The sequence below is a fragment of the Talpa occidentalis genome, unplaced genomic scaffold (genome assembly GCF_014898055.3).
Source record: "Talpa occidentalis isolate TD23 unplaced genomic scaffold, MPIMG_talOcc4v2.1, whole genome shotgun sequence".
NCBI classification, from domain to species: Eukaryota; Metazoa; Chordata; class Mammalia; order Eulipotyphla; family Talpidae; genus Talpa; species Talpa occidentalis.
This window is the reverse complement of record NW_026555331.1, coordinates 7964659-7979651: the sequence shown is the minus strand read 5'-3', so window position 1 is coordinate 7979651 and position 14993 is coordinate 7964659. Positions and strand designations below refer to the sequence as shown.

At 51.3% G+C, this 14993-nt stretch overlaps 2 protein-coding genes across 5 annotated transcripts in view; one reads left to right on the top strand and one right to left on the bottom strand.

Annotated features, from left to right (window-relative positions):
• The window catches only part of TG (thyroglobulin), a 168462-nt gene that overhangs the window by 94136 nt on the left and 59333 nt on the right, over positions 1 to 14993 (top strand). The gene's annotated exons all lie outside the window — the stretch shown is intronic.
• The window catches only part of SLA (Src like adaptor), a 65054-nt gene continuing 51956 nt past the window's right edge, over positions 1896 to 14993 (bottom strand). For all 4 annotated transcript variants that reach the window (XM_037501592.2, XM_054691966.1, XM_037501591.2 and 1 more), the window contains 6 exons: positions 11319 to 11418; positions 10426 to 10512; positions 8692 to 8795; positions 7095 to 7226; positions 4840 to 4972; positions 1896 to 3837 (listed from right to left, as the gene is read on the bottom strand). In XM_037501592.2, the coding sequence (XP_037357489.1) occupies positions 3618 to 3837; positions 4840 to 4972; positions 7095 to 7226; positions 8692 to 8795; positions 10426 to 10512; positions 11319 to 11418 (776 nt within the window). In that variant the 3' untranslated portion in view covers positions 1896 to 3617. The remainder of the gene's footprint in view (positions 3838 to 4839; positions 4973 to 7094; positions 7227 to 8691; positions 8796 to 10425; positions 10513 to 11318; positions 11419 to 14993) is intronic.

Genomic DNA, 14993 nt, shown 5'->3' with positions numbered 1-14993 from the left:
CTTAACACTTTAATGATTTGTTGCTTCCGTTGGGTTTTCTATGAAGTCATTTCATTGTCTGCAAGTAATGACAGGCTTATTTCTGTACCTATTAGAGCAAAATGCTCAGCTGCTCTACCAGAGACCCACCACCGAAGTGGCGTCGCTAATCAGGTCTTTTTGTCTTCGTGTTTCCCGAGGTGAGAAGTCCAGTTCCATGATCTCAGGGGCTGGGTTGGCCAGACAGCAGGGAGGGGCCAGAAAGGGGAGGGGCAGCGCATTTGATTTGCTTTGCTCCATTTTTGCTGGGATCGTGCCTGTGTATGCTTCTATCCATTATATTAATCTCGTTATTTAACCAAGGTTTTGCTTTTTCAATCTTCTCTGTGCCAGAATTTAAACACCCTGTCTCACTGGGGTCTGCCCTTCTCATTTCGTTTTCTCCTTGTTTCCAAGAAAACTAATGTTTGTTTCACTTCTGGAGGTAAAAGTCAGCCTCATTACTTCTCATTCTTTGTTTTCTGATCATTATATTTCAAACAATAGATTCCCCTTTAGCTATCGTCTCAGTTACGTCACAAACATTTGCGACATAGCAACGTGTCATTTAAAAAGTGTTTTTATTATTTCCTTTGCTCAAGAATTTTTTTTTAATTTTAGATATATAGAATATTTCCCCATCTTTTGCAAGTTGATTTCCAGTTCTATTGCATTATAATCCTAGAGCATGCATTGGAAAATGCTGACTCAATGGATGTAGTAGGATTTCCTCTGTGACCTAATGGATTCTCCATTTGCTGGCAGAAAAGTTGTATAGTGTTGTCAAAGTCTTCTCCCTGTCTACTTATCAATTTACTTACCTTGGTTTCATCTATCAGTGACTAAGTTATGTATTAAAATCTCCAAATAAAATGAGTAATTTATCCATCTGTCTCTCTAGAAATTGCTTAACAAACCTTGGCACTGTATGGTTAGATTAATATAAGTTCAATCATGACATCTTTTTAATATAGCATTCCTTTTGTAACATCTCTTTTTGCCCTGAAGTTATTTATTTTCACCTTAAATTCCATTTTGACTCAAAAGTCAACCATTGTCCAGGAAAAAATTTCACTCTTTTATTTTCAAATTCTGCATGCTTTTGTTGTAAGTATCTGCCAAGTAGACAATACAATGGGGGGGGTGTGGGGATTTTAAAAATTCATTCTCTGTACAACAGCCAGTGTGGTCTTTAAAACACAGAATGGGGCACTATCTCTCCTCTGCTTAGAACCTTCCCATTTCTGGGAAGAGACCCCAAGCTCCTTCTCCTGCCAGGCGGGTCCCTGCAGGACTTGCCTCCCACAGCCTCTCACTCCCGGCCTCCCCGGTCTTCCTGAGATCCTTCGGCCTGCAGCTTTGTGCCTGCTGTCCTTGCTGCCTCCAGAGTCCTTCCTAGATCTTCCCATGACTGTTTGCTGCTCTCTTTTGGGCGTCAGCTCAAAACCCTCCGCTGGGAGGTCTCTGGAGCATCTGACTAAACACTCCCGCGGCCTTCACCCTCCCACCCAGCAGTGCCAGCCATTTCCTGCTCTGATTCACTGTTGCAGAAGGCCTCTTGTTCGTTTGTGATCGGCTCTGTGATCGAGGACCTCACCGGTTCTCACTGGTACATCCCCAGGCCCAGAGCAGAGTCTGGTGCTTATCGGCATCCCTAAAAGAAGTCCCTGGGGAATGAAGAGCCCAGGTACGACAAGCAATCGGCAAAAGCGCGTAGGTGAGACAGAACGCTGTCCTCACAATCGCTAAGAAGTCCTTTCCTCCCTGACCTCTCCATGTCCACCTCTAAGTTAAACATGACACCCTCAAAAGTCATAAAATCTGGTTGTCTTCAGACTGAAGCTCATGGCAAAGCTGAGCTGCTCACCAGGTGCTTCTTCCTTGCTCCCCTGTCCTGGCAGTGGCAAGTTTCAAACCGACAGAAGTTTCTGAATGAACCATGTACCCCTCACCCAGACAGCTCTCTCCACGTATTAAGAGTTAAATATTTATTAGGCTTATTTCAATCAGGAATAAATACATGATTTAGTAAAGTGTAATGCTTCCCACTTAGAAATCCCCCCCGAGTGCTCCCCAGATGTTCAGATCACATTTGTCACAACAGAACACGCTTTGTGAGATGCGGCACTGGCATCCGTGATGCGAGGTGGCCCTGCCTGCTGGGGAATCATGGTCCCGGTGTTACATGCATTCCTCCTATGTTGGCTGGTTCGTCTGAGGTCGTGCAGGAAACCACACAAGCCTTCCTGTATAAACACTCTGGACTCCATGGCGCAGCGGTCACGGACATGCGTGTCCACACTCCACTGGCTCGCTGAGCTCAGGTCTGTGGAATGTGTGTGGTTACCAGGGAGACCTTGTGATGGGGCAGCTGGAGACACGTCTCGACCTCTGCCCCGAGCAGTCAAGGTTGTCAAGGCCTCACCCCTACCAGGAGCAGGAGGGGCCTGGCATAAATCCCTCTCCTCTAGCTCTGGTTTCTGCTTCTCTTTCATCTCTTAACATTATGTAAGACAGAATGAAGCTACTCTGACTTCCCTGGAGCTCCGCGTTTTTGTTCATGTGGACACCAGGCTCTCCTTAGAATAAAATACTGGATGAATTCATTCTTTCCAACTTATCCATTTCCTTTTTTTGAGAAATTCAACCCCTGTTCTCCTCAGTCCAGTCATGCTGTCCAATCTCCGAGGGTCCCTGAAACATGAGCTTGTGGTGCCTCTTGCCTGACTCCATCCCCACCCCGAATCATGAGCTGGCTATTCCTTTTATACCCCATTTTCACAGCTTTTCTCCCTGTCTCCATGGCTGGGGACTTAATGCAGCACCTCTTCTTCGGGCAATCCTGAAGGAATCATTGATGCTTCAATATAGCAGGGGTCTCTGTACCCCATAGAGGGGCTTTCTGTGCTGCAGAGCTGTGGCTGGGGCATCGTAAGAGCTGGGCTGCTCCAGGTCCACCCCTGCTTCCCCACCAGCAGCCCCCCTTTCTCCTGACACATTGCCCTCTGCAGAAGGAGGGAGCCTGTTGAACCTGCACGTGTGGATGACGCAGGAGCCGGCCTCGGTGTCTCCTGGTGCAGGGCTGCTGAGCAGGGTTAACTTTAGTGTCACCGAGTTCTATGAGAGGGAGGAGCCCAGACCGAGGTCTTCTTGCCCGCTGGTTTCCCGAGTTCACTGTGGACACCAGTCTGCAAAGCCAGACCCACTGCCAGGCCACAGCTTTTAACTCAGGCTGGTTTCACTCAGCAGTTCTTTCTGGTGACCTCAGACATGGCCCTCTGGGTGGCCTCGTGAATATTCCTGGTGTATTTCTCGTGTGTCCATGTCTCTCCCACAAACGTGTGGCTCTGAAACTCTGCCCAGTCCCAGCAGGAGCCGACATCTTGAGACGCCCCAACCCCGCTCACACACCAGGGAGGGGCTCCCTTTGCAGAGATGTGGCTAGAGAAGATTTGAGTTCAAGTCTCCATGTGGCCTCTCTGGGCTTCTGGAAGACAGATGCGAGGTCCCCCAGGGCCAGGGAACCCCGGCTCCGCAAGACCCTGGGCGTCTTCTGGCCTCTGTTTTGCTTGGGCGTGCGCCCTGGCGTCTGCGCTCAGCTAGTCCTCAAAGTAAGGCGGGGAGGAGAAGAAGGCGCTCTTCCTCTTGCTGCCGCTGTATATCAGGGACACTCTGTTCTTCTTTCGATCGAAGGAGCTGCCGTCTTCGCTGGTGAGGGACAGGTAGGAGGCAATGCTTTCCCGAAGGCCGTAGCTGATTACAGAATCATCCATACCCAGGGGGTTGTCTGCCCCTTCAGGATCAGCATCTTCCTGGAGTCTTCACGGGCAAAGCAGGGGCAAGGATGGGGAAGGAGGAACAGAGTGGGACAGAGGACAAGAGAATGAAAAAAGGAAGAAGAAAAAAAATGAGACTGGTTAGTATTTCTCTAGGTTAGTGCTTCATTCTGCTGCTTACATGTGTGGCTGTGTGATCTCGGAGAAATCACTTGACCTCTCTGAACAACTACTCCCTTGGCTGGCTAAATCTTCCAACTATAGATTGAATATTTCTCCAGGATATTTAAAAGAAAGAACCATTTATCTCCCAGGCAGTTCTGATAACTGATTTTCTTTGAATTAGTCAATGGGAAGACATCTGGATGGGTGTGTTTAATTAATAAGATAATCTATCTACCTCAGACTGTAGGTATCTCTCAGCATATGACAGCTGATAATCAAATAAACAAAGCAGATGACAGGAAAAGTTTTTTTCCTTAAAAAAACTGAAGGCCTCTTAGGATTATGTAGGTTTTAAACTTTCTGAGTGAGTTTAAAATATATTACATTAGAGGAAGATGTGTCCCTCAAATCTGTATAGTTTTGTAAATTAATGGCAAATTAACAACGTAAAAAATGTTAAATTTATTGCAAGATTTATTTGTGTGTGTGCTACACAAATAAATCTAGGATCCTTCCAGTTAGAAAGAGCAAGGTGGCATCTCTCAGCTAGGAAATCTATCTCTAACGCCAAATGGGGGCTCAATAATAAGTGCTTGCAGAACTGGGGGACCAAGGGCCTTGGTGGGGGTGGCCAGGCATGTGCCACCTGCCAGGTGAGGTCTGAGGCTGGGTCTGCCTCCCAGGGAGGAGGGGACTCGGCTGGCCTGCATCTGCTAGGGGGACCTGTGCCAGGGTCTCAGCAAGAATGGCTGGGCTGGCAACTGGCCAAGTGGCCACGTCACACGCCCCTGATTTGGGGCCTAAATGTTCATGGGTGTGCACACGCGCATGCGCATGCGCACGTGCACACACACACACACACACACACACACACACACACCTGGACACTCTCTTCCAGTCGAAGGTCTTCTGGCGCATGGTGACGGGTGAGTCGGGGACTCTCGCTGCTGGGTTTGTTGTGCTCTGGGTGAGGCAGGGCGTGGTCAGCACACAGCAGAGGCCATCAGCCACCTCTGAGGATGGAAGCAGACAAGGGCTCAGTGACTCCTGGTGCACAGCCAGGTGTGGGCAGGGCATGAGACCCTCAGGGAATGCAGCTTCCCAGTTGTTCCCAGGCCGAGGGCTGCCCCAGTTGTTTCAGGAATGTTTGTGGACCCTGGATCCTCACACCCTCAGCTGGCCACAGGTAGAGGACAGGGCTCAGGATCCAGGATTGGCCACACTGAGCATGAAGCTCAGCTCCACCCCTGATGGTGAATCACCTTGATCTTCCCTGTGCCTCAGTTTCCTCAAATGCAAAATGAGAGGAATAAACTAATAGTGAAAGCAGTGGGCAGAGGCCCTCACCGCACTGGCGCTGATAGCCATCCTCGAAAAGGCATTTCAGTCCTCATTTTACAGATGCAGAAACTGAGGCTTCAAGATGGGCAGTGATTTGCCCCAGACACCAGGCAGTGCACGGAACGGGAGAACCAGACTGTTCAGACCTCTTAGAGCGTGATGTCTCCTACTCTGTGCCTTTAGGAAGCAGGCGGCGGGAGGTGGAAACAACCACATTATCTCCACTTTGAGGTCCCCTGGGGGCACAGGAAGCATTTCAGAGGTTCAGGTTCATTCCAGTTATTCACAGAGGTGACCTGCCCCAGTCCGGACTGACCCTGTGCGACACCCTGGGTATTCTCAGCCCAGAAGCCTCATGGACCCCCCGGTCAGAAAGTCTTTGCTGGGAAGCCATCCTGTTCGTGTGCGATGTTGTCTATGCAAAACTTCTGGTCTCTGCACCTCTCAGATGGTTGTTATTAAAAGCCAAATACCACAAACAACCTTTACTCGTAATCAGTAAAAGTTGACTGTTTCCAGGACTCCCTTCCTCTTTCATTTTAGCTGAGATGCTCGTTTTTTGTGTGTCATGGAAGTAATCTCTCTGATCAGGCTGTGACGGGCATGTTCTGTAACCATCCTGTCCAGTCATCAGGACATGGCCTTCAGGGGGCCTGTCCTCCCCTGCCTGCTGGGAATGGGCAGCCAAGATCCGGCCCAGTCAGGGGCGCCCACCCACAGAGCCTGGATCCGAGCTCAGGCCTGTGTCTCCCAAATGGCCATTCCTCCCTCAGCACCTGTGCCAGGTGTGAGGACCCAGCCCTGCGGATGCCTCCTTCTCCTTGAAATGCCCTTCAAGACCCCTTAAGGAACACTAGAAAAGGTAGTGGGGGTGTGAAGTCAGACATCCTGAACCCCAAGGAGGAAGAGGCTAACTTAGGATAAGCAACGTCCCCCTCCTGGCCCAGTAGAGTGTGGGAGGCAGTGAGGAGCGTGGCTGATGCACCATGTGAGTCACTGATGTCATTCACACCACGCCCTGTGGGAACATTACACAGAGGAGGAGGCACAGGCACGTGAACCACCAACCCAAGATTGCCCAGAAAATCTGGCATATGAACACAGGTTCCAGAACCATCTTTGAGAGATTTAGCCACCTTTTTACTATTTAACCCTATTTCATAGGTAGAATACCAACTTCTGCCCTGACATCCAGGCCTCTCACACCCTGACTCAAATTTCCTCTCCTGGCTCCACCCCTTATACCATCACAGCCACCCAAGCCCTGCTCTGCACCGCCATCCTGCAGGATGCTCCAGGGCCCAGGAAGGACATAGAAATGAGGGAAAGTCAACCCCTGGTCATTAAAAGTTTGTTGGGAAAGACTAGCACATGTTAGGTCTCAGGCACACGCCCAGAGCTCCAGAAGAGAAACGCCTGGCAGGTCTGGGGGCAGAGAAAACAGGCGATGAATGCAACCTCCTGGACTTCATCTGGGTGGCTTCCTGGTGGGCTTGAAGGCTGAGGACTTTGACACAAGGAGACGTGAAAATGAGTGACATTTCTGAACAAAGCCCAGAGGCCTTCTCAGAGGAAGTGTTTGTGGCTAGGAGTGCGGGGTGTATCCAGGTGGGCTCTCACCATTTACAGGTTAGGGGGTGAGGTTGTGCTGTGCTGTACCTGCTCAGCAGCGTTTACAGCAGCCTGGCAGGCTGTATGATAAAGTCAGATTAAGGAGACAGGACGGTGGGGAGTCCAGGCCCCCAGGCACTGCCTCAGGGGTTCCCGGGAGGGGTCCAGTGGGGTGCTGCTTACCTGAATAGTGATTGACCAGGTCCTCCAGGCACTGGAAGGTGAGCCTCGGGGAGATGTAGTACCAGTTGTTGGGCAAGCGGTAGATGCGGTAGTGCTTCACCTGCCGGTGTCTCACCGACAGCGAGTAAAAGCCTGCAGGAGGTGAGGGTCAGTCAGCGACACCCCACGTGTCCCCACCGAGGACACGTGGCCAAGGAGCCCACCTCCATGGAGCGGGTGGGTGCCCCAGCCTTGGGATACAGAGACATGGGGGTGTGCACTGGTGTTCTCCTGGCAGCCCCAGCACCCCCCGGCTGGGACACAGCTCGCGCTTTAGACACCTGGGAGGGTGTTTCTTTGCAGCCGGTTGCCACGACCACATCACTGCACTGGCTGGTTGGCCTTTGCTTGGTGGGGCTGCCATTCGGGTGATTGCACGTCCTTGTGTGGGTCCTTGAACCCAGTGGTCAGAGTTGAATTGTGCCCCTTTGGGCCAGGGTCTCGGTCCTCCCAAAGCCTCCCCACCCACCACAGTGGGCCACCCCGCCCATTGGGAGGGTCTAACTGCCTGCTGATGGCACCCCTCTGATTTGTGCTTGGTTCCTAGAGCTTTGGGGAGAGTAGAGCTAGGGTAGTTTCCAAGCACCAATAGCCACAGCTCTGTTCGGTCTCAGCAAGGCCCCTGGGGACGAGGCCCCTGAATATTTTATAGACGGAGAGTGAGGCTCAGAGCCCCTGAGTCATATGACCAGAGGCACCCAGCTTGGAAATGGCAAATCTGGGGTGTGACTTGTCCTGAGAAGCCTCTAGGGTGTTCTGATGGGCGTCCCTGGGTGTGCCCCAGGCCCTCGTCCTGAGTCACCCTAACTTGTGTCTTCCGGTAATGTCAGCAGGACTGGAAATACGGTGAGCGGGTCAAGGGTAGCAGGTGGAAAAATATCAGAACTTTGCATACCCAAGGGAGCCCGCCACCCAACCCTTGCGGGCCACACAGCTGCCTGACGACATCGGTAATTACAGAGGAACTATGGCCCCGCAGACTGGGTTTGTCCCACCCCTGGGCCTCGCCAGCTTGGAGGCTCTTCTGTGTCTGGGTCCCCTGCTTTGGGGGTCCCCAGGGCAAGCGTAGCAAGTTTTGTTTCCGCTTTGGCCTCGCTCTCCCTCCACACATTCAGCTTTTTGAGAGGAAGTGATTCCTGGATTTCTTGATCCCTTACACAGGGCGCAGACTTCCCCTAAGTGGCTGGTGCTCATCTGGGGTGCAGGGGTCCTGCCCCAGGTGGCCTGGCGCTTAATAGGCACACAGGAAACGCTCTCAGGGTCTAAACTTCCTCTTCTTTGAGAGCAAGTGTACAGCTCGGAGCTCGAAGACACCTTCTGTCTTAAAAGCCTGGGAAAGCCTGGTGCTGAGTGTCTGTTCTTATGAGTTAAAATCCTCACTGCACCCAGGCCTGGCGCTGATCATATTGTTAATCCCAAGTTCTGGAAAATGTGTATGGGGAGGGAGAGGGAAGGATTTGCGTGATGTGGCCACAGGGAACATGAGCCCTTGACAGTCAGCTGGGGGCACAGCCCTGGGCCCGGCCCTGGCAGGGAAAGCTGGGTCCTGGGTGCTCACCCTTCTTCGTCTCGCTCTCCCTGATCATGAAGGAGCCCATCTTGGTGTCTGGCAGCTGCAGCAGCTCCTCCGCCTTGTCTCTGCCCAGCCCTTCGAACAGCCAGCTAGGGAGGAAGAGGGAGGTAGCCATGAGCACCCAGAGCCAGCCCTGCCCCAAAACAGTCAGGAATGAAGGTGGAGGTCCAGTGGTAGAAGTGTTTGGGACTTAAAAGGGGAGGTGCAGCAATTGATCATTCACTCATTCATTCATTCTCTCATCTGCTTTCTGCGTACCTAGCACCTGCTAGGGACTGCTCTGGATATCGAGGCCGTAGAGATACATAAGACACCCTTCCTGTCTTCCTGTCCCATATTTCAAGTACCAGCTAGGATGAGCCCCTTCTGATTTTCATAATGAGGGACGCATTCTAAAGCGTGAGGAGGTCCCTGCTGGGCGGTTTGTTGGGTCTGTTTCCCTTACACACTAAGGGCCTGGCCTCCCCTCACCAGCTTCAGGGCAGGGCCTGTGTCTGTCTCTTTGGCTTTGCGTTTGTCTTTATCCTGATAACGGAGCTTGGTGTAGATTTGTAAATGAATGAATGAGTGGCTCCAAGAAAGAAAGACAAATGAGGGTGCATAATTTCACCCACTTGGCGAACCCCGCTTTGCGTGGGGTTGTATTTCCTTCTTGTCTCCTTTGCAACCTGTGTTCACCACAGAGCGTTCTGCAGCGACATGTGGTTTGTGCTTTTTTTCACTTATTGGTAAAAAGAAAAAAAAGCAGATGTGATGTGGCATGAAATAGTGGAGAACCCGTCCATGGAACGGACCAGTCCTTGGGGAGCTGCAGTTTCTGGATGCCTTTTGGAAGGCAGCTCCGCCCACAAAGAGCTTCTACGGGAAGCCCCATGCTCATTTTCCACAGTAGGTTCAGCCAGATCTCAGCATGAAAGGAAATGCTTGGCGGGCACTAGGCCACGTACTCAGAAGCAATTGCATTTGAATTTTCTATAGTCTCTGAATTTCAGTGACTGGGCCCTGGCCTTTCATCCCCAGGTCTGGATTCAGGTGTGCTGGGGTGAATAGGAACACTCCACTCTTTTGTGCCCTTTGAGAATTCACCACGGCACCCAAGTCCTCGAGTCAGCACCCTAAGACAGGTGGGGGGCATTACCTCTCTCCCCGACAAGGTGTTCACGCAGAGTGATTAAATAAGGTGTGCATGTCAGCCCTTATCAGCAAGTGATGGAGCTAGATCAGGGGACATATTGGGGGACACCCAATTCCATAGCCACTGGAGGTATTGCCTCTCTCCTGAGCGAAAGGGCCATATTGCATCTGGACATGGGCTGCTCCGTAGTCACCTGGGTGCCCACCACCCAGCTCCTGCCAGTTCATGCCTGTGCCACATCTCAGAGCCCTGGTGCTGGTGCAAGTTTCCTAGGATGAGTGGATCCAGGCCAGAGCTGACTTAGATACGTTTCGACACTCCCATCTCTTCCGAAGCATCACTCTCTGCTCACTGTCATCCTCCCAAGCACGAAATGGCCTTTGCTTTCATAATTGGCATGTGATACTGCCAGGAAAGGCACCAAGTTGCAGCCTCCCGAACAGGTAGGCCGTTCTCACTGCTGCCCAGGTGAGCATGTGGCAGCAAAGCCTCCTCCACTGTTCCACTGGCCTCTTGCTAGCAAGCTTACAAGTCAATAGCACAGATGCCATATTTTATTGCTGCTACTTGAGGAATGTACTCACCCGTGGTATACTCTGGCCACACACATTCCAGGAATATAACTCTCTCGACCAGTGCTAAGAGAAATGGCTCTCCACCAGCCCCCTTCACTGGAAGAGAAGAACAGAGAGGAGGGGGCGGGTATGGGTGAGTGGCAGAGTGAATGAAGGAATGAATGAAGTGCAGATTTAACCCAGAGTATGTCAGGACACTCCTTTGTTAAGGCCTATCTTTGACTGTGGTGATCCAGATTTCTCCATGTGAAAATGTAGTTTTTAAGTAGATCCCCCTGTTCCAAGCCAACTGGGAGCTCTTCATGCACTGGCAATAGCCAACTTTGAGAGATCAGCAGCTGATCTTTATAGTGGGTATTCCACAATCGGAGGATTATTTAAAATAAATGTTTACATTACTGATGTACACCCTGCAGGAAGCCAAGATGGGTCTGTATCAGTGAGGATCTAGACAAAAGGGCAAAGGCCCCTGTCTGCTCTGTAGTCTGTGCTGGGTCGTGGCAATATCAGGGTGGAGGGCACGCCTATTACTCATCATCAGAAGTGTTTGCTGGTCCCTGGTCCTCCTTCCCAAGCCGGTGCTGAGTGATGATAGCAGCACTGCATGTGTGGTAGGAGTGAGGCAATGTGGGAAGCAGAAGTTAGGACAGAAAAGGTCTCAGAGCCAAGTTAAGAAATTTAAATCGTATCCAGCAGGCAATGGGAGCCACTGAAAGTTTTAGAGCTCTGGCAGCATTATGGAGGATTAAGCATTCAGGCCTAATGTGTGGACCAAATTTCTCACCTCAGAGAGCCAGGACCCAGTGGGAATTGGACAGATACAGCTAAAATCTAACAATTGCCACCCAAATCAAGTTCATCATGGGCGGGGGGAGGGGAGGTTATAAAATTTTGTAACTCACTCAGAAATCACACGCAGTTTCTCCCCTCGACGGAATATTGGGGGGCTGATGTCAGGAGATGGGTAGTCACTCAGCACGGCGAGGAAGTCGCTGTCCAGTCCTGGGAAAGCAGAGGCAAAGGGGGTTCTTAGTCACAAGGAGCCGGAAAGGGAGGCCTCAAGGATGGGCCTCCCCTGGGGACTTCTCAGATGCACACCCCTAATTTGAGAAACCACTACAGCAGCCGCTCCCTTGTCAGGACTTTTAAAGGGGCCTGGAGGAGCCAGGGGTTGCTGACCCACTCTAGTCTCAAGCTTGCTTTGGTCTGATGTTCCCCTGAGAACTGGGGCTCCAGAGGCCCTGGAGCTAACATCACCAGCTCTGACTTCAAGGTATAACCCCTGGCTGTGGAGTCATGTCCTCTGGGGCAAGTTCCAGAACACCCATGAGAACAGCACCCCCCTTTTTAAGATGGGGATGACGAGATCCTGTTCCAGGGCCCACATGAGATGAGATGAAAGCAGGTGGCACCCCCTGGTGAATGAGTAGCGGCTAATGACACCTCTTCTCACTTCTGCTGTCGCCAGTGCCCGCTCTGGCCCCGGGCACCCACCCATAGTGTGTGTGTGGTGGGGTGTCAGGAGAGTTAGGCTACCTGACTTCTGAGGACCCACCGGGAGCCAAAAGACACCAACTCTGAGGCTCCACAAAGCGCTTATTCCTTATAGAGCAGGAGGCTCCATCCCATTACCAAGATTTCGGGGAGGGGAGAAGGAAAATCAAGCACTTGTCACTTTTGTGCCCTGGAAATAAGGCTCATGAGGTTTTGCAAAGGAGCCCCTCTGTCTGCTTGGTGTGCGTGTGGCTCACTGTAGAGACGCAGTGATACATGTTTATTTGCTTTTTGTCACTAAGCAAAATCCTGTGTCACAGCCTCAGTGATTTCCTAGAGTTTGGGTACATTGGATGTGAGGTAATATTGGGGTACATATGGTGGGAAATAATACGCCTTATTCATCTGCAAAGACAGTCATTGTTTGTGATGACATTTTTCACTCCATCTGCTGGTTGGGCATCTGAACTCAAAATTCTGGGTAACACATCATTGAGTGATTCATTCCATAATTATTTATTAAACACCCAGCATGGGCCAAGCATGGGGAAAAGCAGGTCAGGATTTCCTGCTCTGAGAATGCAAATATTCTAGAGAACGCACACATCATCCTGGGGGGTGAAGGGCATTTTCCCCCTTCACCCCAGGAGAACCTAGAGAGAGCCTAGCACTGCAGACTTGGTGACCCTCACCCCCGTACAGGCGCCTCTGGGCCCTGCCCCTTCCTGCTTGTACGTCCTGCCGTCCCCAACTCACTAGTCCCTGCTCTAAGAAGTCGAGTAGAAGGAGAGCGTAAGTACTAGAACAAGAGGAAAAATGAGTGGGGGGTTTGGCAAAAGGTTTGGTTTCTAATTGACAAAGGAACCGGCTGTCGCCATGGAACAGGGCATGCAAATGTCTTGCTTGCTGTGGGAACTGAGTCACAGACCATAAGATGGAAAAGCCGGGCCCCTGGGCGCGGGACAGAAACCAAGTGATTCTCTGTGGTCTGGGGTCAGGGCGAGGGGTGAGGGGTAGAGCTGGCTCTGCAAGAACTGGCTGGGGAGACCCCGATCTGCCCCTGCCCTGAGCCTGGGGGGACACCACCCTGCTCACATTCTGCTGAATGAGAAAAGGGGTTCGTGCCTAGTGTCGCCCTGACCCCACCCCAATCATTAGAGGCAACACTTAAGAGTGTGCTGGACTTGAAGCCAGAAGCCCCAAGCTCTAATAAGGGATGGGCCCAGATTTCATGGGGCATGAATTTCATGCAAATGTGGAGGTCCTCTTGAAGATAAAGAACATGAAATGGCAAATACAAAATTGGGTGCCAGCCTGAGGGAGACGCTGTGCGCTGAGCGGGCCTGGCCCACAGGCTGTTTCGTTTTCCTGTAAATCAGCCCAGCTCCCAGGCTGCCTTTGCCACGCTGAGTGCAGGCGTGGCCCTTGCTGCCCTGGGCTGGGGTCGGTCTGGGAATCGGGAGCTGGAGAACCCTTTGTGATGTGCATCTGGACAAATGGCCCCAAATAAAAAGGGCCCATTTATTACCCGGCTGCGCGGTCTGGAGCGAGACAGCCTTTGTGTTTCCTTGATTTGCCAGATGCCCCAGCTCAGAGCCAGAGGACACGCTGCCCCCTGCCTGGAGGGCACCCGCCTGCCCTGCTCTCCGGCTCTCCCGCAGCCAGTCCAGGCCAGTGCGGAAACATCACTGAAAATACAGTGTTGGGTTTTGCTTAATGTAGTGGCCTTTTCGGGGTCCCATGCAAGGGATTCCAGGACCATCCCCCTCACCTTTATCACCAGAGTTAGAAAAACTGAAGGTGCTGAGTTGGGTTTGTTTTTCGGGTATGAGAGTTGGGGGACCTGCAGCCTTTTAGACAATCTACTTTAGGGTCCCACTCACGCTTCCCTGGGCCTTGGTCCTGACAGCGAAATAGACTCAGGGTAGGAAATTTACTTGCTCATAAATTTCAAAAATATTGTGTCCTTCTGGAGCCTCCCCCCTCTATGGAGAGCTGAGCTTTTGAATTAAACCAGATTAACAAGTGGCCTGAGGAGAGGCTTGCTCAGGAAGTCAGCGGGATTATTGGCAGCCTAAGATAAGGCAACAAATTAAGTGGAGAAGTTGGTGCTGGGCGTGAGAGAGAAATCCAGGGAGGATTGTTGGAAGAGAGAATGTGCTTTGGAATCGATCAGACTTGGCTTTAATTCCACCACCACGACGTAATAGTTTGTGATTTGGGGAGAGATTTAACTTATCGGAGCCACGTAAAAATGGGAAATCTTAGAATCCGCCCCATGTCCTGGCCCAGGACTCAGTGCAGCGGGTGTCTGGGCCTTTCTCACGAAGTAGCAGCTCATAAAGGGGTCGAGTGGGCTCTTGTCCATGATCCGAGGCTACTTTCAGCCCGGCACGTCCTACATTTTGAAAAGTCGCCGGGAGTAGAAATCTGAAAATATTCTTATCTTCCCAAGACAGACTCCTTTTGGTGAGAACAGAAGATGAAATTCAACAGGTCAAATATTTGCTGATAGCAGATGTGAGTCAGATTGAACCAACTCAAAAATGAGTCAGATTGAACAAAATGTACAAAAGTATCACACAGGAAGTGAGTCCAAAAAAGCACTAGGAGACCCAGGCTGAGCGCAGTAGCCACAGATATTACTTAGTCAAAAGGGCACCGGCTCCTCTCTGCATTGTTATTCCTTAGAGCACCTTTTTCGTGACTCTGAGCCCCAGGGCTCAGCCCCAGCAAAAGCAGCCACTCTCTGCTTTGCTTCCAAGGCTCTCTTCTGCCCTACAGATGGAACATTCTCTCTACAGGGTAGAGAAACCAATGCTGGGCGTTTTTGTAACTTGTCCAGAGCAGAACAAGAGCATTTCCAAGGTCAAGGTCACGCCTCTAAGCCAAATAGCTCTTCCTGGCTCTTCATCACCAGGCTCTCCCCAGCTGACTCTTGATCCCTCGCAGGTTGGGACGAAGCCTGATTCAGAGGAGGCTCTGTGTGTGCTTGGCAGGCGGGGCAAAGGCCGCGAGTCCATCTCTGGTGGTTGTTCCTCGGGGCTGTGCCCAAATCCAGGCCTTATTTTTAGACCCTTTTA